The sequence below is a fragment of the Microtus oregoni genome, unplaced genomic scaffold (genome assembly GCF_018167655.1).
Source record: "Microtus oregoni isolate MIOR12 unplaced genomic scaffold, Mior012 000003F_ref0000135, whole genome shotgun sequence".
Classification (NCBI taxonomy): domain Eukaryota; kingdom Metazoa; phylum Chordata; class Mammalia; order Rodentia; family Cricetidae; genus Microtus; species Microtus oregoni.
The window spans coordinates 31,143,619-31,169,904 of record NW_024543062.1 but is presented as its reverse complement, the minus strand read 5'-3'; the positions used below and the strand labels follow the sequence as shown (position 1 = coordinate 31,169,904).

Below are 26,286 nucleotides of genomic sequence, written 5' to 3'. Positions count from 1 at the left end.
ATGCACCACTGCCCGGCATGAGTCTCGGGAATCTTTACATCTTTTCAGACTTAGATTTTGGTAGTATTTCCTGCACCTACATGTAGAGTCCAGAGGCTGACAATTGCCTCTTCTTCAATTGCCTTTCTAACCTATTATTCTTACTTCTTTAATATTTATTCTATTGTATGTATATGTGTGTTTTGCCTGCATGTATATACATGTCCCAATTTGTTCCTGGTGCCTGCAGAGGGCAGAAGAGTGCTTTGTACCCCTAGAACCTGAGTTATAGGTGGTTGTGAGTCACCATGTGGGTACTAGGAAGCAAATCCAGATCTTCTGCAAGAGTATCCAGTGCTCCTAACTTCGGAGCCATCTCTCTAGCCCCTCTACCCTGGCTGTCCCAACTTCAGTCTGTACACCAGGCTGGCCTTGAACTCAGAGATCTGTCTGCCTCTGTCTCCAACTGCTGAGATTTAAAGGTATAAAACCCCACTTCTACTCCTTTTAAAAATTATTTATTTTTAAGATTATAATTACATCATTTACCCTTCCCTTTCTTCCCTCTAAGCCCTTTCATACAGCCCTCTCTGCTCTTTCAAATTCATGGACTTTTTTTTAATCATTATTTTACATGCATACATGCTTATGTATATACATACATGTATATGACTACACCACCCTTATTTTTTGAGATAGGGTCTCTTACTAAAACCTGGAACTCACTGACTGGTCAGACCAGCTGACCAGAAAGCCCCCATGATCCTACTTCCTCTGCTTGCCCAGTGGTGGGCCTTATAGTCATGTACCACATGCCTGGTTTATACACTTCCTAGGACCAAGCCCAGGTCTTGATGCTTGCAAAGCAAGCGCTGTATCAATGTAGTGCCCACCTCCATTCTTCAGTATTACCCACAGGTCCCTGAGGCAGGCTGCTGTTGGTTCTCCTTTTCTTGTGCTGGGAACTGAGCCCAGAGCCTTTGGCATGCCAGTAATCCCTTTACTACTGAGCTATATCACTACCTAGCTATTTTTAATATAGTTTTTCTAGTATTTTCAGCCTGCTATTAAACCTACTAATCTGGATTTGAAATTTTTAGCAACTATAATTCAATTCTAATATTCCTTCTAGGTTCTTCTCTGTGTATGTGTCTTTAAGAATGTCCACTGCTTTTCAGAGCATAGTGTTATTGGCAGCTTTAAAATGTTTCTGAGAATTCCAACAGGACATCTCGTGGGAGCTGATTCTCTCCTTCTGTGTCATGTGAGTTACAGGGTCACTCAGGTCACTGGACAGCTCATCCACTTTACCTATTGGCCACCAGCTGCCCCTAGGCCTAGCATCTGCTTTCTCCTTGTATCACCTGAGGTTTTCCTGGCTCTTCATACACAGAGTCACTATGTGGAATCAAGGATATTCTAAACACTGTATTATAAGACTCTGGGCCTTCTTCGAAGTCTATGGAAAGTGTTATTTGGGTTTTACCAGGCAACAGAGCAGGTTGGGCTCTGCCTGCTGAGCAGGCAGCATAAGAAAAGCAATCCAGCCAGGCGGTGGTGGCGCATGCCTTTAATCTCAGAACTTGGGAGACAGTGGTAGGTGAATCTCTGTACGTTCGAGGCAACCATGTCTACAAAGCTAGTTCCAGGACACCTAGGGTTGTTACACAGAGAAACCCTGTCTCAAAAAACAAAAAAACAAAAAATATAAGAAGAAAGAAAAGAAAAGGAAAGAAAAGAAATCCATGTTCCCCCACGCAGATGGTCAGACATTTAGGCACTTTCAGTCGCTCTTTGTAAGTTGGGGATCTCACCTGAACGACCCTCTTTACAGTGTGGGATTCTTAAGGATTTTAAGACTTATGAGAGTGAAAATAGAATGAATAAACGGCAGAGGGAAGAGGTTCTAAAAGGTCAACGACTGTTTCTATCCTTGAATCCTTCTAGTAACTAAGGGCTCTAGCTTTGATCCTCTATTGTGAGTTCCACGGCGCTCAAGAACTATGATGCATGTTCAACTCTGGTTCAGTTATGCTCTGAGATTCTTTTTTTTTTTTTTTTTTTTATTTTTTTTTTTTTTTATTTTCGAGACAGGGTTTCTCCATAGCTTTTGGTTCCTGTCCTGGAACTAGCTCTTGTAGACCAGGCTGGCCTCGAACTCACAGATATCTGCCTGCCTCTGCCTCCCGAGTGCTGGGATTAAAGGCGTGCGCCACCACCGCCCGGCTGCTCTGGGATTCTTGAAACAGATATTTCTCTAGAGTGAAAATAGTTTTAAAAACTAAAATCCCCGGTTGACAAGATGGTTCTGTGAGTAAGGCCATTTGCTGCTGACGACCTGAGTTCTATCTAGAGAACCCACAAGGTGGATGCAAAGAACTGGATCATGCAAGGTGTCCTCTGACATGCTAACACACACGTAAACACACACACAGTAAATGTAAAAAATTTAAAACTACAAATTCAAGAGTTGACCAACTTTGTATTTTTATTCATAACTGCAGCTATCTCAAGCAGGAATGGTGGCACACACCTGTAATCCTAGCATTCAGGAGGCAGAGGCAAAAGGATAGAGACCACTAAACAGAATTCCAAAGGAGGAAAACAACCAATAAGCCTACCCAGCTATGATGCCTATGAACCATAACTACCAGTATGGCACTACAACCCTAAGGGTGCAGAAGTGGCAGGCATACCAACAGCTGTAACCAACAGTTCTCTAGTTGGACTTAGGATCTTCTCAACAAGAGGGAAAACTTCGTCACCTACCCAGAGATTGTGAAGTCATGGATCTTGTAGAACCTACAGCCATCACTTTACTAAACCAGCATAAACCCTAACTATGTTCTCAATATTTGTCTTTGTACCCACAGATAAGTGTAGTCCTCATCCCTCAAGGAAACTTCTCTCTGAAACAAATAGAGACGACTGCAGAAAAACACAGTCAATCACAGACACAGTTGTAGAGCCCCAACAGATACTCTACATCACAACTTTTGCATCTAAGGCTGAGGGATCATTATGGAAGAGGGAGAAGAAATGTGATCAGAATCTGAGGACCTAGGAGTTTGCTATCAGACTATGTCTCCTAGAAATGTCAGAAGCTACACCCATAGAGTCTCACCAACATGGCTGCCTGAATGTGACCCAACAAGGACGGCACAAACAAACCCGCTAAGATGGAAGAGAAAGCTTAGGAGGCTCAGTCCCTCACAGAGACTGATAAGAGACTAGACTGCTGAGAGCAGAAGAAACAGTCTTCCTCACGGAAGCACGCCAATGATAACCAATGCTAAATGGCCAACCAGGAAAATATACATACAAGTAACATAATACAAACTGGGAAGGTTATAGCCATGTACTTAGGAATATACAGATATATGTGTACACACACACACACACACACACACACACACACACACACCACACGCATACAACAACAATTAAAGAAAAAAAAGGCCATGAATTCAAAGGAGAGCAAGGTGGGGGATATATGGGAGCATCTGGAGGGAAGAAAGGGAAGGGGGAGATGATGTAATAATGTCAAAAAATTATTTAAAAATAGTTTAAGACCAGTTGAAGGTATACAGCAAAGTCCCAGGTCACATGGGATACATTGTGAGACCCTATCTAAAAAGCAAAAGAAATCAAAAATAAAAATTCTGCAGCTATGTTATCCTTTCAAATAGAAACCCTTATGGCAATCTTCCTGAGGACTTTTTTTTTTGTTTTCGAGACAGGGTTTCTCTGTAGCTTTGGGGCCTGTCCTGGAACTAGCTCCAGAGCAAGTCATAAAAATGTTGTCCTGACCTGTTTTTCCAGAGTAGAGGTGCAGCAAGGCTGTCCTCTCTCTCACCTGGTTTCCTGCCGCAGAGGTAGAAGGCCAGTCTGTCAGTCAGCTCGTACTGTATTTCCACGAGGCGCTCAGCCAGCTCATGGTGCCCTCCTTGCCTACCAAGAGAACAAAGTACCATTGACACAGCTCAGTTCACTGGCGTTGAGTCAGAAGAGCACAGGACTGTTCTGAGATACCTGAGCAGCTTATCAAACACAACTATCTGATCACTTTCAGTGCCTCCTCCCAGAGCCAGAGCCCCACCAGGAGACCCTTTTCCCTTTACAATGTAAAGACACATGAGAGGGATAATTTCATTTAATGAGGTGAGAAAATCAACTTAATAAATAGGTTTCCAAAAGTCAACTAGAGTGTTCCCAGAAACACCCAGCCTTGGGGGATGGCCCCAGGCTGATGTTCTGAAGAAGGTCCTTCCTCCATACAATCTTGATGCCTGTTGTCAGCTGCCGGATCAGAGCCTAGAAGTTAAAAATCACTTCAAGAGTTCCAAGGCAGACTAACCTGATGCAGAACCCACCCCTGCAGCTACTTCTGCCTTTGTATCTGCTATTTCTGCAACAGGAAACAGTGTTTGTCTGCTTTTATTCCTAAAACGTTTAACCTGCCTGGAATCCTTTTAGCATGTAAGTAACTGTTAAACTGAGACTATTACACACAAAGCTCATGAGAGACTCCAAAGTGAAAAAATGTTTACTGTGGATTCTGTTATCATCAAAGATGAAATCTAGCTCCAGCCAGTTTCTCTCTCCACATACTTCCTGACCTACTACACACATCTGAACCTAACAGATGCCCTGTTTTCTCAGTAGGTGACATGGTGCTGGTCTGGGCGGAGCACCTGGCGGAGCTTTTCAGTGCTGGCTGAAATGAAGCAGCAAGGTCCAGCCTCAGAGCTGAGGAAACACTGCGTGCCTCTCACCACTCCTGATGCTTGGCTTCTCCATCCCATCTCCATGGTGATGAACATATTCTGTCCATCCCCACCTCCTACTCTTGACTGCCTTTCTTCTCTCAAGGATGCTTTATTTCCTCCTTTATAGGTCCATATCCCACCTACTCCTCAAAAGACCACTGAAGAAATTTCCTAATCACTGGGGCCACAATGAAGAAATTTTACATATGCTCATTTTCTGTATGGGTCAGTGTGGTGTGTATGTGAAATGTATGTTTGCCCATGTGTGGGCCCATATGTGTGGAAGCACATATACATGGAGGTTTGAAGTCTATATCAAGAATCTTCCTTGATTGCTTTCCACCTCACCATTGAGGCAGAGTCTTGACTGAACCCAGAACTTGATGATACAGCAAGTCTTGCCAGTCAGCTAGCCACAGGGACCCCATCTGCCTTCTACTGCTGGAATACAAGAGGGCTGCCATGCTCAGCCAGCACACTCACGAGGCATCTGGGTGAGTACTGAGGGTATGAACTCTGGCCTTCACGCTTGCACAGCAAGAGCTTTAATTGGTGGCCCTCTCCACAGTTCCTTACATATGCTTTTTAAACTTTATTACCTATTTCATGGGGTGTGTGTGGCTCAGGGGACAACTTTTGGTAGTGGGTTCTAGCCTTCCATCTTATTAAGGCAGGGTCTCTCTGGCTTTTGTCATGCTGCACACATCAGGACAGCTGGCTTACAAGCTTTATGACTCCTCTCTCTGCCTCCCATCTTGCTGTGGTTGCTGGGATTACAGACATGTGAACACTACGCCCGGCTTTTCATGTGCGTTTTGGAGACTACACTCAGATTTTCAGGACTGTGAGACAGGGCTTTTACCTGTCAAACGTCAAGCCATGTGCACTTTTTAAGACCAACTGTCAGCAGTAAATGGTAGTTAATACCCGTAATCATAGCATAGGCAGAAATACTTTTATCTGTGAATTTAAGGCCAGCCTGGGTTAAAGAGTCAGACCCTGTCTCAAAAAGTAGAACAAAACAAAACAAAACGGGGCTAATTGTCCATTTTGTCGACAATTCATATGTAATTTTGCCTAATTCCTTCAGCATTTACTAATCATCTTTTCTGGAAATGTAAAGTTAGGTTTCTGGGACAGATTTTTGTCATTTCCCCTGTTTACTTCTTTGTGAACATGGTGTTTCATAGTAAATGTGGAAAAAGAAGGAAAGACATCCATCTTCTATCACCTAGACCTGCAGGTTTAAAATTGACTCATTGAACCCCAGGAAGTTCCTTCATGCCCCTGCATTTCAGTTGTAGCAGGGCATGGTGGCATGTCTGTAGTCCCAGATACTAGAGGCACATAGTAAGAAGTTTGTCTAAGTTCAGAAGTTCAAGATCTGCCCGGGCAACATAGCGAGTATCTGCTTCAAAACAAAACCACAACAGGAAAAATTTAAAGACGCATTTAAAACTTGAAGAGTGGGTTTTGTATTTGACCCCAATTCCAGCGCTCCAGCCTTGTGCCATGTTTCTAGCCCTATTTCGTTTCTCGTGCTTACAGGCAAGCATGTCACTCAGTGAGCCATTTCTCCCGTCTTCACTCTAATTCTTTTATTTAATTTTTAACATTAAGATTTATTTATTTTTATGTGCATGTAAGTGCATTTCATGTGTGCCTGGTAACCTTGGAGGCCAGAAGAGGGTGTTGGAATCCACAGAACTGGAGTTATGGATGCGGGACTATGTGGTGCTGGAATCTGAACCTTGAACCCTAGTCCTCTGCAAGAGTAGCCGTTGATCTCAACCACTGAGTAAACTCTCCAGCCAGCCCGACTCTCAATTCTTGATACCTGATTTGTATGCTATGGCTTGAACACTACTTTGTTACAAAGATTGGAAGTTAAGTACACCAGTTTATGATTCTAGATTGCCTCGTCTTGTCTGTCTCAGCTGATGCTGAAATGTCTTCTTCTATAAAATAATAGAATATAAACCTCTAAGGGCGCTGAACACAAGTCAGATACAATTCAGTCACTCAGCAAGGAATCACACTCAGCACACAGGTGGTCCAACACCTGCAGCCCCTCACCTTGCATAATCAACAGGAGTCTTTCCACTAGAATCTTGTGTGCCTGGGTCAGCTCCATATACTGCCAATAATTCAGCCTGTAAAATCTGTCCTGCTTTGGAGGCGACATGGAGTGGAGTGCTGCCTTTTTCCTAAGAATTATTAATAAAAGTAAACACAAAAAAAGAAAACTAAGTAAACAGCCTATTCAAATACAACTCAGTTTCAATCTATTATCTGAACCAATTGACGTTTCCGTACAGGATGAAAGAAGTTGGCTTGGGCTCCTAGAGATAGCAGTCTCAGACAGGTCTCAAGGTTCCCTGTTCTCACACTTGAATGGAGTTGCTGAAAAACAAACACAGAAAGAGTAGTTGTAAAAGTGTTAGGAGTGATGTGCTGGAGCAGCTGGCGACCCATTTTAATGCACTCTCTATTAGTAACAGATCTTTATTTGACTCAGGAAAACAGGGAGTCTCTGCTGTTCACAATGGCTGTAGGCTGCAGGTGAGTCTTGCCCATTTTCCCACAAGGAACTAGAACTGCGAAGCCCAGTCTGCCCAGATGTGGGGCTTGCCAGGTAGGGCCCAACTATAACCCAAGTGGGAAGCACTTGAAAAGGAGGCTCTGCGATTGAGTGGAATGGATTTCAAGGCCTACTGCCTTCCAGCTGTGTGATCTGAGGAGAACTCTGGGCAGCAGAACCTGGGTATCTTGGTGCCATCTGCCAATGGGGTTATTGTGAGGAATCAGTAAAAACTCAGACACGGCTACACTAGTGATTATTAGCTGCTGATCCCAGCTGCCTTACACCACCCACTGTCAATGTGCATTGCCCACCTCTCCATACAGTGCTCCCACGAGGCTGTTCTTGGTGGGAAATACACTGTGCTATGTTAATTCCTTATCACCACAGAAAGGCTTTTAAACAAGTAGAGAACAAGCCGCTTTCTTTCAAGTTTAATCTAGAACTGTTTCAAATGTAGTAATAGGTACCACAGTAACAGAGAAACCAATGTAGTCAGTTTTTTTTAATTCTTTAATTGTATGTATATACATACGTATGTATGTTTGTGTGTGTGTGTGTGTGTGTGTGTGTGTGTGTGTGTAAATGCACATTGAGTGCAGGTACCCACAGATGCCAGAAGAGGGTGTCAGATACCCTGGAGTTAGAGCTACAGGTGGTTGTGAGTCATCTGATAATGGGTTGTTGTCGTCATCACACACTTTCATACAAGGTCTTACTATGTAGTTCTGGCTGGCCTCGAACTCACTATATAGACCAGGTCAGCCTTGAATTCCCAGTTATCTCCCAGCCTCTGCCTCCCAAAAGCCAGGGAGTAAAGGTACATGCCACCAGACTTGGCTATATTTTTTATTTGGTAAAAAAGGAGAGAAACTCTTTAAAACTTATTAATGAGTAGGAAAATTATATCTATGTCTATGTAAAAATTAGTACTGTGGATTGCACAATGTTGTTGAGTGAGCATCTAGCTCAAAGCACTGCTCTGAAACTCAAGATGAACATTTCTACAGCATCTCAGAACCACCAAGGCCCAGGGAAAGCGCCCGTTCGCCAGCCAACAGCCCTGCAGGCAGCAGCTCTACTCACTTCTCAAGCTCTACCTCCTCTCCCTGCCATTCTAATCTTTTAGAAACAAGCATCCTGAAAACATCCTAGGCCCTTCTAGAAATGGCTATTCACTCCTTTGAAATGGCTATTATTTCCAAGTAGGGAATTTACAAAATATATATGTGAAAACTGTACTGAAAAACACAAATTAATTACTTAATTAAAAACCTTACAAAAAGATGAAAACTGCTGCTTCTGAGACATTTACTTTCTTTTGTCTAGAACGTCTAGGAGGAGGACTAACTGCGCTTCAGAGAGAAAAGAAGACTGCATTAGAAAGCCGCCAGAACTTTGAACTGTATAAAGAGACTGGTCTCTCCCTCCTACTGCTACCACAAGTAAGGCAGCCACTGTCTCAGTGGGCTCCCCAGGGACTGGAAAGATGGCACCTACCTTACTAAGATCTTTGGCAGTCACACTGTCATCGTCACGGCAGGGCAATCGGTGGACAAATGCTAACATCTGATATTTGGCTCTGATGAATTCTGCTTTATTGGGGCTGGTTTGAAAACAAAAAAGAAAACAGTTCACTTGCAGTTCAGACACATTTCTCACCCTTTGTACTGTAAGAAGAGGAAGTGACCAAACCCCCCACTTGAGAATACATTTCAGCAGTGCTGAAGACCTGATCTGAAAACATGTTACAGAATGCCACTTTTTGTAGCGTCTTTCTTCCCTTTCTAACTTCCTTCACGACGGACAGAGCCTCAGGAGGAAGCAGCAGTTAGTCCTGTGTTAATAGGTGAGGCACTGGGCAGAACACGGCTGCAGGGAGCCAGATTTCTGGTCTGAATGCCACTAGTTCTGATCACAACTAGTCACCAAGCCCTGGTCTCCGACTGGAGAAATCATTATGTTCAGCTGGGTAACTAGGCAAGCAATGGCCCCGTTCCTCACTCTGCCTTTCTAACAGCAAACGCCCCAGGCACAAGGCTGATCAAAATAGTCACATTCTTCCAGCAGGGCCACTTGTTGTGAAGACATAGAAATAGTCAGAAACATTGCACTCACTGCACTTTATCCTGTGGATTAGCTTTCCGTCTTCCACTCATAATAGACGCGGGGTCCAGCAAAGAATGCTCCCATATAGAATTAGCACCATTGTTATACAAAGTCTCAACCATCTGAAACCAAGCAGTATGAGATATTTATTTTATTTCCTCAAATATTCCAAAAGAATCAGTGGAAAAAATGGAAAAATAATGCTCTGTTAAAAACACTACCACGTTTATGTAGCGCTCATTCCTGTTTCTGATTGTGGAGTGAGACTGAGGAACTTGAGGGAGGTAGGGTTCCACTCTGCTTGTAGATAGTTTGTACGTACTTACATTACAAACTGAAGGAGAAGTGACTGACTCTTTAGGATGGCATTTACCTGCCTGAACAAATGATATTTACCCACATACACACTATTCACTTGATATCTCTCATTAAATACACCTATTTAAAATTTTTATTAATAATGTTAGTTTTCTTATGCATACTTAAATAACGCAATAAACAAATGTTTGAATGTTCTTTCTCTCTCATGTTCCATTGTGAGTCATGTCCCACCCTTCAAAATCTGATGCCTTAGTGTCAGCCCTAGGATCTCCAATTACTCGCCTCTGTACCGTTTGTAAACTCTAAAACTGTAAACAAAAACAGACCTGGGAGTAGCACACTCCTTTCACGTGAGAATGGCCCCTTGGGAATTTCTAAGTACAACTTTTTTGTTTGGTTGTTTTGTTTTTTTGGAGACAGGGTTTCTCTGTATAGCCCTGGCTGTCTTGAAATTCACCTCCTGAGTGCTGGGATTAAAGGCATGCATCACCACTGCCTAGCTTAAGTAGAATGTCTTAACGAACATCTCAACTTCATTACTAAACAGGACTCCCAGGAAGGTCTGTCTGCTCGTGCAGCTCATGGGCATCTCTTACCAGTAACCCAAAACACTTGCTTTGGTACCTTGGTTCATACAAGCTTAAGGAGCACGGTGTGCAGCTGTTGCAGATTTAGTGAGATGTGAATTAAGACAAATATCACAAAATGCACTGCTGGGAAAGCCTACTTCTGTACACTGTGCAAATGTCCCAGCGGAAAACTCTGTCTACAATGCATGCCCCAAGTTTCAGAAGAATTGAAGAATGTGTACCTCAAATAAAAGTACAAGGAACATGACATCGGATCTCAAATAAGACAAAGACCGCCCACAACAAGGGTTAGTTGTGCAATCAAAACATGCTCACTTAGTCTCTGCCTGGCAGTGAGGGCTTTAAAAATACCTCAGATGCTGAAGCGATTTCTGAGGAAATTGAGTCTACACTTCTATCAAAGCAGGAAAAAATGGTCTACAAATGTGAGCAGGTACTCAGGGATTGCAAGTTAATGAAAACCTTCTCAGCAGTGGCTTTTAGGATCATTCATCACAGTCTACAGGAAAGAGAGACCTTTTAAAGATAATTGCTACGGCCTAGAGGGGTGGCTCAGTGTTCGAAACAAGCGCTTGTGGTTCTTGCAGACCTAGGTTTGAGTCCCAGAACCTACATATTCACAACCATCTGTAACTCCAGTTTCAGGACATCCTATGCCCTCTTCTGGCCTCTGTGGGCACATACATACATGCAGGAAAGATACTTATAAAATAAGTAAATCTAAAAAAAGGTTAAAAAATAAAAATTTCTGGGGGCTGGAGAAATGGCTCAGTGGTAAAGAGCACTGGTTGCTCTTCCAAAGTAACCAGGTTCAATTTCCAGCACTCACATGCAGTTCACAACTGTCTGTAACTCCAGTTCTAGGGGATTCTGACACCCTCATACAAACATACTGCAGGCAAAACACCAATGCATTAAAAATAATTAATTGTAAAATAATTTCTGAGCTGGATGGTGGCACATGCCTTTAATCCCAGCACTGGAGATAGAGACAGGCGGATCTCTTTGAGTCTGAGGCCAGCCTGGTCTACAGAGCAAGTTCCAGGACAGGCTCCAAAGTTATACAGAGAAACCCTGTCCTGAAAAACCAAATAAATCAATAAATAAAATAAATACTTAACTAAAAATTAAACAATAAAATAATTTCTGATGTTAGGCATGGTGGTGCATACCTTTAATTTTAGCATTTAGGAAACAGAGGCAAGAGGAGATCCGTGAGTTCAAGACCAGCCATGGCTACATAGTGAGACTCTTGTCTCAAACAAAACAACAATTTCTGGTGACAATCTAGAAAGTAAGCAGTGAAGACTTAATAAGAAATTTAGACATTTATTGATACATTTTGTTGATATATCTGTCTATGTATAACTGCTTCTGGGGAAGCAAGATTATGTAAGGTGAGCAAGGAAAGATTAGATAATGACGTCAATACAAGACAATATTGTATACTATACACAGAAATGAAGAGCACAACATTTTATCCAATTATGATCCAAATATTCTTATAGGATTTAAGGTATATATTAGATCTTTTAGTTGCTAAAATAACAATCCCTAAAACACAAATTTCCAATTATGAAAAATTTTCTTATCATTTACCTGAAGCAGTGTTGGAGGCCATGGTGTGTGTTTAAGATGCCTTACTTGGGAGATATGGCGCCCTAGACTCCGATGAACACTGCAACACTCATCACATATAAAAGTTCCCCTATTTACTGATGCCCAGGAAGGATCTGGAAAAAGAACAACACCTCAGTGGCAAGGACGCTAATTGGTTGTATACAGGATAGCAAAAGATGGCTGATGTTTGGTTTTTTAAGGGAAAAAAAAAACCAGAGTATGTTTTTGTTGTTTTACATGCTCTTCAACATCTGAAGTGGAGGGACCAGCTGAGGATGCTCCCCACCGAGACAGATCAGGTTTACTGAACTAAGAGCCTTACACATGCACTGCCTTCCTGTGTGGGCTTACCACGTGTGCTCTGTGCAATGTTAGTTAAGGAAGCAGAATGAAGGAGCTGGGTAGATCATTCCACTGTTTCCTTGTAGGGCTGAACCTGGGGCCTCGTCCATGCTGAGCTAGCGCTCTATCACTGAGTTCCATCTTCAGCTTGATGAATCATTTTGAGTCCATCTTTGTAAATAAGACTACATGATCTTGACAGTGCATTATCCGAGTAACAGTATCTAAGGTAAACAGTGAGGTGACTGTTGCCCAGTGCAGGAAGTCAAGTCCCACATGCTAACAGAAAGTCAGAAGAGACCTGCAGAAGCACTCAGCTCTTCTCCGAGGGCAGGAGGGGTGCCCGCTCTGCTAAGGCAATGCTCTATGCCAATACCAGTTGCTTTAGACAACCTGCTGGATCCAGTCTTGCAGCTGACTTGAAGGAAGGTGCCTCACAGATATAAAGAGGTAAACCAAAATGAACAAGATTTCTCATTGAGTACAATACTTTTTTTCCTTTGGAATCCACAGAACTTCATCAGACAACCTTTCAGAAGTGGAATAATTTACACTAGGTGAGCAGGATGGATCTGGGCAAGTAATCTGAGCCTTAGAAATCCCAAATAAAAATAGGCCTTTCTCATCCCATCAGACTCACAGTGGGGTGACAATAGGTGCTACTTACTCCAGCTGCATGGCCTAAGGGTTACATTTTAAAATTCTTCAACATCCACAAAAATCTCTGAAATGCATATATGTCATGTTTACCATTTTTAACAGTTTATTCTAACCCTTTCAAACCTTATAATGAAAAGTTATGGGGTATCAAAGACAAATCCTGGGAGCCACAGAACACAGTAGTTAGAGGGTTGGTTACGGGGATGAACAGTCCATGGTTTGAATCCCAACTCTGCCGCCACTTCTTGTGCAATAATGTGAGGTAAATTACTTCTCTGAGTGTCTTCACAGTGGGAGAAGGGAGAGACAATGTAAAAAATAAGAATAAGTAAAGTGTCTGTCATGGGGGCACAGGAATGATGCATTTTAAATGAACTAGATTCATTAAAAACAAACAAATCAGGACTGGGCATGTGACTCTCCTAGGAACTGGGAGGTCCTGGCTTTGGCCCCGGCGCCACAAAGGTAAACAAGACATAATCATAGTGAAGTGTCTTCTCTAAAGCAAAACAGAAGAGAATCCAGTAGGCTTAACCATAGGTGCTACTATGCCATTCTAAGGAGCGGTGGGAAGCATGAAGGCTCTGCGCAGACGCACCACAACGTCGCGTTCTGCATTGATCTGGTAGTATTAAGACTAGAAGTGTGGCTTTGCTTTTCATTATCAGAGGCTCACAGTACTCCTGGGCAAATCAGCCAGGAAAATGAGAGCAATGGCTTAACAGGCATTAAGCAATGGTCTCAAATAATCACTTAAACACCATGGATCAGAATCCCAAGGAAAGGATACTGACAACAATAATAATAAACTGAAAGTTAAGTTTCTATGAATGAGGTTGGGTGAAGCCCTTCCAGTTTATCTGGAAGACAGAGTTTTTAATAAGGCTCACGAGCACCACAAATGGACTTCAAAAGTATCTGTGCCCCCACCCATCTTAAGCAAATTTTGTCCAGAAGAGTTAAGTATTTGAGCACCTTCTGAGCCGGCCTTGGCATTAAGATTTCAAAGGAGCCCTAATCCTTCAGGTAACCCTCCACCTACGCGGTGCACAAAGGGAGCACAAACTCCTAGCTGCTCATTCAGCCTTCAAGGAAGGAAGTGACTCAAGTCTTGCTAGAGTGTAGCATTCAAGACAATAACATCAAACAACAGAAAAGGCCCTGAGATGCTACAAATGGACAAGGCAGCGGTCAGGGTGGCAAGGAGAGGCAATCTGCTTTGCTGTGCACCTTCCACGGCAGGAGCAAAGAACGTGCATCCCAAGAGGAAGCTTTAAGTTAGACACACATGAATCAACGGAAAACGGGCAAGAAAAGAAGGAAGCGGAACAAACAGCATTTGCTGAGAAAATGATAGTTTGTATAAACCTGGCTAACAGTATAAAGCACTTCTTTTAAAACTTTCCCTGCCTGTCCTTATCTTCCATCTGAACGGTTAACCTGTAGTACTCAGGACCATGAAATAAGTAAGGGTTATCACAGCACCATTTATAACCAGCCTCTGCTTCTAAATGACAAGATGAAGATAAAAACAGTTGCAAACGGCTGGAGTTCAATGACTTAATTAAAATTATTTAAACACTACTGTACCAGGAAAGTCATCAAATATGTAAGTGACTTCAAACTTGAAGTTAATCAAGTCCAAGACCCAAAACAAGCACACACACAAAAAAATCTGAATTGAGACCTGACAATTGGGTTCCAATTACTAAGTCAGATCCAATCTTCAAATCCAAATACTATTTGCAGTAAGAACCGTTTGGTCGTTCGATGTCCCCGAGTTTACGGCTGTGTGTGGTACGACTGTAAAGCCAAACTGTAGCTGAAGGAACTACAAGGGTTTTGAACTGAGTACCACCATACAAAAGAGATGATCCCTAGGGACTATCCACTGACTACTGCGCGCTGTACTATTGATAGTTTCCGTCGGAAAAACGAGGAAATCAGGTTGAGCAAGTAAAGCCATCAGTCCAAGGTCATGTAGAGGCGAAATCTGGTGGAAACTTAGATCCTCAAACTTCAGACCCCGAGCTAGGGCTGTCCCCCAGGAGTGTCTGCCGGGCGCAGGGCAATCGTCCACTCGGGGCCCCTCGGGCAGCGCAGCCGAGCGGTCGCGCACACTCACAGGCCGGGGGACCGGGAAGGGGAAACACCTGCAGCCTCGGGCGGCCCGCGTCTGACTCCTGTCACTGGCTTTCCGGGCTGCCATCCCGTCCCGTCCGCTCCCGGGCTCGTCGCCTCTGCCCTCTGCCGGGCCGCGGGAGGGAGGGACCCCCGGGTGGCGAGGCTGACAGGCTCGGGGTCGTCTCGCGCCCGGGCGGCCTGGGGGTCGGTGTGGCTGGGCCGCAGTCACCCCCCCGCCCGCGGGGACCGCCCCGCCAGGGGTCCCGGCCCCGAGAGCGAGGCGAGCGGGCCCCGCCGGCGTCACTCACCCGGGCCGCTGCAGTCGGCGCACACGTCGCTACTCCGGAGCCGCTTCGACATGGTTCCCGCTTCACCTGCCGGGAGCCCCGCGACTATAGAGGCGGCGGCTGCGCTTCCGCTCTAACGGGTCCCCGGGCGGCGCTGACGGCGCCTCTCCCCTCAGCGCCTAGCAGCCCCGGCACACTACGCACGCGCGGGGAGACGTCCTGCTGAGCCTGGCGGGTCATGTGACCGGAAAGGGCACGCTTCCTTATCGCCATCTTGAATGAGGGCAGAAGTCAGCCCGAGCATCCTTTACCTATCTCTAAATACTCTCGCAGTTGGGCTCTCCCTTACTAAAGTGATTCCTGGATCCAGTACTGATTAGTACCAGAGTAAGAAGTAAAACCTTGTGATAAAAACTCTAAACATAAGCCGGGCGGTGGTGGCGCATGCCTTTAATCCCAGCACTCGGGAGGCAGAGGCAGGCAGATCTCTGTGAGTTCGAGACCAGCCTGGTCTACAAGAGCTAGTTCCAGGACAGGCTCCATAAACCACAGAGAAACCCTGTCTCGAAAAACCAAAAAACCAACCAACAAACAAAAAAACCTCTAAACATACAATCTCCTGGAGATAATAATATAGTTAAGTTCATTTAGCCATTCCCAGAAGCAAGGGTCATGTCCATCTCTCACATGAGAAGTTTGATGGTTACCACACACTCCTCCATTGACGCTTTTAGGTACCATCTTAAAGTTATTAATCCTTCAGTCATTCTTCAAGGACTTCACACCCGAAGAGAATGGACTAGGTTGGTCAGAATTCTTGACCGGCCGTTGCAATCATCTGAAAAGCTGAATGTATGTCGGAACCAAGAAGGAAGCGGGACAACTTCGTGGTAGTTGTAAATATCTAGGCAGACATAACACTTGGCTCTTCATGTGTCAAGAAGATATAGTGCCTGCAGTCGCAATCCAGAGGACGGATTTTACTTGTGCATATTGTGGGCCAGCCTGAATGTTCTTTGGGCCGCAACTCTAAATCTGAACGACTAGCTTAATGAGACTGATGCAGGACAAACGTTCACGGAAAGTACTTTGAATTGTAGACGAGTTGGGAATTCAGATAAAATAGTGGTTTTCAACTGGGCGATTTTTCTCCTCCAGGGGACAACTGTCTGGGGACAGTTTGGGGGAAGAGTGCTGATGGCATTGAATAGGCAGCGCTCGCCCTCCTCTACAAAGCATAACCTCCACAGCAAAGAACCACCCAGCTCAAATATTCCAAAGTGTAGAAGCCTAGAGACACGGCTACCCCGTTATGAGGGTATCTGGTGTCTCCTCTCCAGGGTTCAGTTCTTCCGTGAAAACTATTTCGTGTTGCCCACATCCAAAATGGCTTCGTGGACGGCACCAGCCAGATGGTTTGGTCCAGGCTCGCACCCCCGGACTTCTGAGCCAATGGAAGGAGCCCAGTTGTGGGACGAACCACTGGACGAGGCTGGAGCAGGGGGGCAGAGCTAGGGAGCGCGCACCCTAAACTTTTCACGTGGGGATCTCTGGCTTCCGGAGGGTTTCTGCGGTACCACAGAACCGTGTTCTTCGTGTGTCTCGGCGTGGGGGTGCGGCGGGGGAACATGGAGCGGGGCTCGGGTCGGTCGCGGGGCCCCATCCCCCTCCGTGTCACTCGGTGGAACGCCCCGCTCACTTCCCTGTTCGGAGCGGTTCGGCCGGCGGCAGTCGGTTCGCGAGCTGTCAGCGCGGGCGCGAGCGCGCGGGGCGCGGGGTGGGCGCGGCCGAGCGGGTCCCCGAGCCGGTCCCCAGCCCGGCCCGCGACCCCGGGCCTCCAGCGCCGCCCGCTCCGGCCTCGGAGGCCCGCGCCGCCCGCCCGCCGCGCCCCGCACTCGCCCGCTCGCTCTCCTCCTCTCGCTCTCCGGCCAGTCGGGCGGGTCCCCGAGACCCTGTAGGGTCGAGGCTGGTGGCAGGCGGGCGGTCAGGCCCGGGCCGCGGCCTCCTCGCCATGTCCTTAGCCCGCGACGCCAGCAGCCGCTTCCCGCTGCACCTTTTGGTCTGGAACAACGACTACCGGCAGCTGGAGAAGGAGCTGCGGGGCCAGGTGAGGTGCGCGGCGCGGAGTTGGGGTCGGTTCGCCTCCTTCCCGAGCCCCGCTCAGCCCTTCAGCTTTGTGGGCCCCGCAAGGACCCGCAGCAAGCGAGTCCTGTAGACCCGGCCTTATGTCGAGGGCTTTTGGTTTAGCGTCCTCTTTCCGATATCGCTAGGAATGATGCGTACATAACAGGGAAGGAAACTGAGACCCCAGAGCCTACTTAGTCTACTTGCCTTGCGCAAGGCCACCGGGCTAATGAGTACCAAGACGGGATCTTTTATTTCAGGTTGACTGGCCCCAGAATGCACCTTTAAGCTTTATGACCTCGAAGGCGGAAGAGAAACACACACACACACACACACACACACACACACACACACCCCTTACTTCATCCACCCTTGTGCCGAGGTAGAGCTTGGTTGGCTTCAGAGGCCCGGTTCTAACTCCCTTGTGACCTTGGGCAAAGCCGTTGTGTTCTGGGGCCGACGCTACCTTTCCGAAATGGTGAGGATGTTGGCAGTGATGAGGGAAAACCCAGTCCTTGTCTAGATTGATGGTCCTGCGGATGGGCCTAGGAATCAGAATTTAACGAGCTCCCCAGGATGGCTGATGTAAAGTTTGAGAATCTCTGGTGTTCAGACCCCTTAGAGCCCCTCCCTGTCTGTAGTGCTTTGGCCGTCTTGTTTTTGTTTTTTGTTTTTTAAAAATATATTGTCATTTCACAAACTCAGTGGTTCTCCCTTGGAGATGGTAGGGAACATTTGGCAGTGCAAAGAGACATTTTTGGTTGTTAGACTTGCGAGGTAGGTGCTGTTCTTATCTAGTTGGGTGGAGACCAGGGACCCCGCTGTGTCCTATGGTGTCCCACCCACAACGGAGAGTTATCTAACTCTAAACGTCAATAGTACTTGGTTGAGAATTTTTGCTGTATATGTATATTCTTTTTTTTGTTTGTTTGTTTTTCTTGTTTTTTGATACAGGGTTTCTCTTGTAGCTTTGGAGCCTGTCCTGGAACTAGCTCTTGTAGACCAGGCTGGCCTCGAACTCACAGAGATCCGCCTGCATCTGCTTCCCAAGTGCTGGGATTAAAGGCGTGCGCCACTACCACCCGGCTATGTATATTCTTATTTTGTTGTTTGGGTTTCTTGGTTTTTCTTTTTTCATTCCATTTCATTTCTTTTCTTACTTTTTTTGAGACAGGGTTTCATTGTGTTCCTCTGCTTAGCCTGGAATGCACTCTGTAGCCCAGGTTGGCCTCCAACTTGGGGGGTAGCCTCCTGAATGCTGAGCCATCAGCTGGCTCAAGACTATGGCATTTATGGTACTGCAACATTTTTTGTAGGTATTGGTGCCCTTGAGTTCCAAGCTAACAAATAGCAAACAAGATAAGGATTTGTAATTACTCCTGAAATCGGGTTTGATTGTCACCGTTGGCTTCGTTCATCTTTGCCAGTCTGTTAAAGGCCTGCTTTTGAATGACTTCACATTCTGTAATTGTCAAGACTTTTGGTTCTTTTGGTTGACAAACATTGGGTCCACTCCATAGCCTGCTGTCTGAACAGTTGTGCTAAGCGTTGGTGTGCAGCTTGCCCTGTGTGTTTTAAGTTGTCTGGACACCCTTAGTGAGTCAGAAGTCACTTTTGTCATTTAAAAAAGAATTCCGTGGCAGGTGTGGTGGTGAACACCAGTAACCCAGGCTGCCCAGGTGGTTGAAACAGGAAGACTAAAGTTGGAGGCTAGCCTGGGCAATTTGATGAGAGTCTGTCTGAAAATAAACAAGAAAGCCCAGCGGTACAACACTCGTCTATTGTGTGGGATGCCCTGGTTTCATCCTCAGCGTAGGGGGTGGTATCCAGACAGAACAAGGTTTTGTGAGAGTCATTGTTCTTAATTAGATGACAGAGTGAGTGTTGAAGAGTTAAAGAGATAATGACACAGGCCCCCAGAGAGAATGATTCACTGCCAGCCCGCCCTCTCAGTGTACCTGCTGATAGAATCCTCCATTAGACCAGTCCAGAGACCTCTCTGGGCTCTTGTAGGTCTCTCCCCAAGTCTTATCCTGGACTTTTCAGCAAGTAACCAGTTTTGACTGGACATAGTGGCACACATGTAACCAAGCTGAGGCAGAAGTATTACAAGTTCAAGGCCAGTACAGGTCTCAGATTAAGAAGTTAAAAAAATACACACACACACACACACACACACACACACACAGAGAGAGAGAGAGAGAGAGAGAGAGAGAGAGAGAGAGAGAGAGAGAAGGAGTTGGTTTATGGCTCTCAGTGCTGAGATGCTTGTCTGGCCTGGTAGAACTCTGGGCTCAGTCCTCAGTGCTAGTTTCGCAGTAGATGATAGTTCTCAGCTTGTGCAGTGTTGAGCATCACACAGTCACAGATTCGAGATCCCGTGTGATGGAGAGGTTCTCCATCATCAACCCACGGGCTTCTACTCCGTGACGAGGACGAGCTGTCTGTTGATGTCAGAGTGACCTTAGCTCATGATCTCAGCAGTGGCGAAGTCAGCATTTCCTGCAAACTGGGACAAAGGTATCCTCTGAAAGTTCTGTCTTTGACCATGACAGGCCTTAAGGACATTTGCAATTAAAATATTTTATTTTTGTTTTGAGACAGGATGTCATTGTGTAAACTCTAGGTAGCCTGCAAGTCGTCTGTGCAGCCCAGGCTGGCCTCAAACCCTGTCAGTGACAACCCCCCACCCAGTCCCCTCACACCCACCCCACACCCCAACCTGGGATCACAGGCTTGGCAGTGCTTGGGAATTAAAATCTTGTAATAGATTTTTGTGAGAGAAAACTTGAGGTCTTTACTGCCCTTGACTTCAAGGCTGAGAAAGGATGCTCATACTTTGGATTCTCTGGGTTGATGTTACTCTTGCTACAGTGGGCCATTTCACAAAGTAGCATTTGCCTCTGGGGTGGAGACCTTGGCATGGACATCTTGACTGTCTCACTTCAGCCTTGAAATTTGCTATTGAAGTGGCGGGAAGAGAGCGGCTATGTAGCCCATGCTCTGCTGCCACCACTGTGAAACTCTTCAGACTTGCATTTTGTTTGAGTCCCTACAAACTGTAGAACTGGTTGGGGTTGAGATAATTGTTATCACTAAAATATCCTTAAGTAACTTGGCAGGAAATACCTGTTGCTTCGTGCTAATTCAGATTCCCTGTTGAGTATGATATAACTAACTTCCTTTTTGATCAGGAGGCAGTGGATTTAATGGTCAGTACTAATGCTGACTAAGTCATGTGTCCGGCATGTTCTGTGCAGGTAGGGAGTGAGACGTAGAAGGCCGAGTGCTGTGCCCAAGTGACTGGTTGATTGTTGGTTGGTTAACTTAACTGTGGGGCCTAGGCAGTCCTCCTGCCTCACTCATCTCCTGACTGACTGCTGGAATTAAAGACATGAGCCATTGTGCCCAGCTTCCGCTAAAGTATTTTTTAGTGCAATCTTAATTTTTTTTGTATTTAAATTGTGTGTGTGTGTGTTTCAGGTAAGAGGGAGATACAAACATGTACACAGGAGCACAGGGACCCTTCTTTCCTTCCACTCTGTGGGTCCCAGAGATAGAGTCAGCTCTTCGGGTTTGGTGGCTGTTGCCTTTACCCACTGGGCCCCTGGCATCTTTGATTTAGTTCTGCCTGCTCTCTGAGGTAGGTGTCACTGTGCGTCCCATCCCAGAGATCTGAAGAGCAGCTCACTTGTGTGCTTAGCTTGTGTTTGAGTCATAATATGAAGCCTGAGAGGAGAGTTGTCATCTCTCTAAACCCTTCTCTTTCCTTCCCGTCCTCCCTTTCCCCTTTCTCCTCATCCCCTCTTCCCTCTGGAGAGAAAGACAAACCTAGAAGAGAAATAAAAAGTCAAATTTTGTACTCTTGCTTTTTTCCCCTCTGTGCTGTATGCGGTTGTGTGTTGTATGTCTGTCCCTGGTTGGTGTTGTATGCGGTTGTGTGTTGTATGTCTGTCCCTGGTTGGTGTTGTATGCGGTTGTGTGTTGTATGTCTGTCCCTGGTTGGTGTTGTATGCGGTTGTGTGTTGTATGTCTGTCCCTGGTTGGTGTTGTATGCGGTTGTGTGTTGTATGTCTGTCCCTGGTTGGTGTTGTATGCGGTTGTGTGTTGTATGTCTGTCCCTGGTTGGTGTTGTATGCGGTTGTGTGTTGTATGTCTGTCCCTGGTTGGTGTTGTATGCGGTTGTGTGTTGTATGTCTGTCCCTGGTTGGTGTTGTATGCGGTTGTGTGTTGTATGTCTGTCCCTGGTTGGTGTTGTATGCGGTTGTGTGTTGTATGTCTGTCCCTGGTTGGTGTTGTATGCGGTTGTGTGTTGTATGTCTGTCCCTGGTTGGTGTTGTATGCGGTTGTGTGTTGTATGTCTGTCCCTGGTTGGTGCTGTATGCGGTTGTGTGTTGTATGTCTGTCCCTGGTTGGTGCTGTATGCGGTTGTGTGTTGTATGTCTGTCCCTGGTTGGTGTTGTATGCGGTTGTGTGTTGTATGTCTGTCCCTGGTTGGTGCTGTATGCGGTTGTGTGTTGTATGTCTGTCCCTGGTTGGTGCTGTATGCGGTTCTGTGTTGTATGTCTGTCCCTGGTTGGTGTTGTATGCGGTTGTGTGTTGTATGTCTGTCCCTGGTTGGTGTTGTATGCGGTTGTGTGTTGTATGTCTGTCCCTGGTTGGTGTTGTATGCGGTTGTGTGTTGTATGTCTGTCCCTGGTTGGTGCTGTATGCGGTTGTGTGTTGTATGTCTGTCCCTGGTTGGTGTTGTATGCGGTTGTGTGTTGTATGTCTGTCCCTGGTTGGTGCTGTATGCGGTTGTGTGTTGTATGTCTGTCCCTGGTTGGTGTTGTATGCGGTTGTGTGTTGTATGTCTGTCCCTGGTTGGTGTTGTATGCGGTTGTGTGTTGTATGTCTGTCCCTGGTTGGTGCTGTATGCGGTTGTGTGTTGTATGTCTGTCCCTGGTTGGTGTTGTATGCGGTTGTGTGTTGTATGTCTGTCCCTGGTTGGTGTTGTATGCGGTTGTGTGTTGTATGTCTGTCCCTGGTTGGTGCTGTATGCGGTTGTGTGTTGTATGTCTGTCCCTGGTTGGTGTTGTATGCGGTTGTGTGTTGTATGTCTGTCCCTGGTTGGTGTTGTATGCGGTTGTGTGTTGTATGTCTGTCCCTGGTTGGTGTTGTATGCGGTTGTGTGTTGTATGTCTGTCCCTGGTTGGTGTTGTATGCGGTTGTGTGTTGTATGTCTGTCCCTGGTTGGTGTTGTATGCGGTTGTGTGTTGTATGTCTGTCCCTGGTTGGTGTTGTATGCGGTTGTGTGTTGTATGTCTGTCCCTGGTTGGTGTTGTATGCGGTTGTGTGTTGTATGTCTGTCCCTGGTTGGTGTTGTATGCGGTTGTGTGTTGTATGTCTGTCCCTGGTTGGTGTTGTATGCGGTTGTGTGTTGTATGTCTGTCCCTGGTTGGTGTTGTATGCGGTTGTGTGTTGTATGTCTGTCCCTGGTTGGTGTTGTATGCGGTTGTGTGTTGTATGTCTGTCCCTGGTTGGTGTTGTATGCGGTTGTGTGTTGTATGTCTGTCCCTGGTTGGTGTTGTATGCGGTTGTGTGTTGTATGTCTGTCCCTGGTTGGTGTTGTATGCGGTTGTGTGTTGTATGTCTGTCCCTGGTTGGTGTTGTATGTGTTTGTGTGTTGTATGTCTGTCCCTGGTTGGTGTTGTATGCGGTTGTGTGTTGTATGTCTGTCCCTGGTTGGTGTTGTATGTGTTTGTGTGGTCCTGCCCGTGAGGGTATGTGTGTGTGGGGGAGGTCAGAAGCTGATGTTGGGATATCTTCCTCAGTCATTTCTTTTACTTTTGTGAGACAGGTTTTTATCACTGAGCCTGGAACTCACACTTTCTGCTAGACTGACTGACTGGTCAGGATGCTCCTGTTCCTGTGTCCTTAGTGCGGGGTGACAGGTGTGTGCCACGCTTGGCTTTTTCATAGGCACTGGGATCTGACTTCAGGTCCTGATGCATGCCTAGCAGGCACTTTACACACCTAGCCACCTTCTTAGCCCTGCTATGCGTGGTTTTGCTATGCTATTCCTGCTGCCCTCAGCAGTCTTCCTGCCTCAGCCTCCTGAGTGCTGGGATTGGAGGGTGTTCTACCACACCAGGCTAGCCATTAAAATCTTACAAACAACTGACTCAGACTGGCCTCAAACCTGCCTTCCTGTCTTGCTCACCATTTGGAAAGCTTGCTTCTCCTTCAGGGAAACTAAGGACGGCAATGGATCAAACTTTTGGCGCACGGTGAATGGGTGCAATGCTACCGAGCAGTAGCCACTGAGTTCCAGAACCTGGGATTTAGCTGTTTCATGCATATTCTGGTTTTTCTACAGGAGTTGGGGGTTGGCTGCAAAATTAAAAACCAAGAATTCCCATGAGCTGAACAATGAAGTGCTGCTTGCCTTGCTGTCGTTGCCATTGCGTTTCTGCTGTCTGCTCCTCTGCTCGTCTGTTACACGAGTGGGGCTGCAGCTGGCCCCACTGGAATTGTATTTTGTTCCAGGACCTATTGCAGCACACAAAAAAGTTGAGTTTATCCAGACTAGACAGTAAGTTCTTGCCAGCTTCACGTGTCACTGGTAGCTAGCACAGGTATAACATGGCCAACTGTGAGTATCCCAGGCGTTAGAAGACATCCTTACAGTGCCTCTTTGGCTCCTTAATGGACAGCGGGGCTTTGAGGTTGGTGACTTGTGCTCAGTTGTCGTTTGGCCAGGAGGTCTTTGGAGCTCTGCTGGCCTCCCACTGGTGCTGGAGAATGAATGAACACTTACTGGGATGAAGGCAGAGGGGAGTTTGTACATGGAGCATAGGAGCACTGGGAGTCAAGTCGGGTGGAGAGTGGCAGATAGAACACTCTTCTGAAGCTAGCAGCGGAGGCCCAGCAGCCAGGAAGAGAAGAGAATGTTCCAGACAGCAGCAGTCCCTGGAGCCTGATGAAACCGGTGGCAGGCCAGGTGAGGTCACTGGGCACATATTCTAGTCAGCACTCTTTGCCTGGAGGCCAATCTGAAGGCATCTGAGATGAAGCACCTGCAGACTCTCTGGAGCTCCTCCTGGGTCATCAGGAGCACAAGCTCACAAAACCACTCAGATAGGAGTTACCTTTTCCTATCTGACTTGAGGCAGGAGCCCCAGGCCCAGAGGCCCCAGGCAGTTGGTGTGCTGCACCCTTCTGCTGGAGGCCTAAGGTAGCATTTCCACATGCTAGGTGGCACAGGCATTAAGAATTCACGGAGGCTGGTGAGGAAACTGGGATTGGGGCCCAGGCTATCTGCAGCTGGCTCTCAAAACTCAGTCTCTCAACTGCCTCTGATGGCAGGTGGGGAAGAAGACTCTTGTGCTAGGAAAGTGGAATTAGCAAGCACAAAGGAGATGTGAGAATCTTAGTCCTTGACTTCATTCCAGACTCAAAGGAGAGGCTGGGCTTTTTTTAATTTGATGTAGCTCACAGCTGAGGGAATGGCTCAGAGTTTGTTGGGTTCCGAAAGCCCGTCCTTTCTGAGCTACTGTTAGCTGGCAGTGCCGAGCTCCGTGTATCTAATGACACCGAGCAAATCTCTGAGGAAGAGTGACGGCTGATCCGATCCTCCACAGTGTGGGCGCTGCACCGAGCAGCCGGCTCTGCGTGCTCACTGTTGTCAGGCACCGTGTCAGCTCAGGCCTTGCCCGTGAGGACTGTGAGGTGGGTGCCTTTACAGTTCTCCTTTACGAGGGAGCAACGTGCCCGGCAGTAAAACAGCTTATAGATGGTAGATTAGTCTTGTGTGCCACATATGGACACACATGATTTTTCTGACATCTTTCTTGACATACTTATGAATCTTTCTGGTAGTTTGAACAAATTGTATTTTTGCACTTGGTTCCAAGCTAGTGGTGTGTTTGGGGGTTTCGGTGGTGCAGCTTTCTGGAGGAAGTACACAAACACACATCTGCTCACTCTCTGCTTTGTGCTTATGATTGGGATGTGCGTTACAGCTTTCTGCTCCAGCCACCACGACACCATGGCTACCTGCTATAGTGGACTCTTAACCCTCTGGAACTGTGAGCCAAAGAAACCCTTTCATTTCAGTTGCCATGGTCGTGGTAGTTCTTTCATGGCAACAGAAAAGCAGCTAATACACTATCCAAAGTGTCCTGGCTCATGGGTTTTAGTATGTCCACTCCCACTTGCCAAATGCCACATGTCACCTGTGCCACTGTCTGTCATCAAGTAGTGGCCTGGTCTGTTTGCCTCAACCCAGCTCCTTCAATGTGCTATTTCTGGCAAAATCCAAACTTGAGTTTTGTTTTTAACCTGTTAACACTTGAAATTCTTAAAAAAATCATTTAAATTACTTTTAAAAATAATAAAGAAATAACAAATGAACCATATATTCTTAGCATCTACTTTTCACTCCTCCCTAATCCCTTGAGTCCCAGGTAGCAAATATATTTTCTGTCTTCGTAGATCTGTTGTCCAGATATTGCACATAAGTAGACTTGTGTGATATGTGGCCTCTTGTGTCCAACATGATGTTTTGCAGATTGATGTTTGTAACAGCATGCATCAGTTCTCCATTTTTATGACTAAATGCAATTCTTCAGCATGGATAGACTGTATCGTGTTCATTTATGATATGATTACTCTGTTTAACTTTCTGAGGAATTTCTGATTTTCATTGAGATTGCACTTTTTTTTGTTTTGTTTTGTTTTGTTTTTTTGAGACAGGGTTTCTCTGTGCCATAGTCCTGGCTGTCCTGGAACTTGCTCTG

The 26,286-nt window shown here is 46.2% G+C and overlaps 2 protein-coding genes across 15 annotated transcripts in view; one reads left to right on the top strand and one right to left on the bottom strand.

The window, feature by feature from the left end:
* Git2 (GIT ArfGAP 2) overlaps positions 1-15,569 on the bottom strand; it is a 51,217-nt gene extending 35,648 nt beyond the window's left edge. For all 12 annotated transcript variants that reach the window (XR_005973900.1, XM_041647201.1, XM_041647231.1 and 9 more), the window contains exons 1-7: positions 15,404-15,569; positions 11,949-12,082; positions 9,448-9,560; positions 8,830-8,935; positions 7,065-7,151; positions 6,825-6,955; positions 3,836-3,930 (exon numbers count right to left, since the gene is read on the bottom strand). Coding sequence is in view for 11 of the 12 variants with exons in the window: in XM_041647201.1 (XP_041503135.1) it covers positions 3,836-3,930; positions 6,825-6,955; positions 7,065-7,151; positions 8,830-8,935; positions 9,448-9,560; positions 11,949-12,082; positions 15,404-15,455 (718 nt within the window). In the remaining variant the exon portion in view is untranslated. The remainder of the gene's footprint in view (positions 1-3,835; positions 3,931-6,824; positions 6,956-7,064; positions 7,152-8,829; positions 8,936-9,447; positions 9,561-11,948; positions 12,083-15,403) is intronic.
* Positions 15,570-17,081: 1,512 nt separating this feature from the next.
* Ankrd13a (ankyrin repeat domain 13A) overlaps positions 17,082-26,286 on the top strand; it is a 32,834-nt gene continuing 23,629 nt past the window's right edge. The window contains exon 1 of one of the 3 annotated variants that reach the window (XM_041648354.1): positions 17,082-17,489. In XM_041648354.1, the coding sequence (XP_041504288.1) occupies positions 17,394-17,489 (96 nt within the window). In that variant the 5' untranslated portion in view covers positions 17,082-17,393. The remainder of the gene's footprint in view (positions 17,490-26,286) is intronic. The other 2 variants (XM_041648355.1, XM_041648356.1) reach the window with 2 other exon arrangements.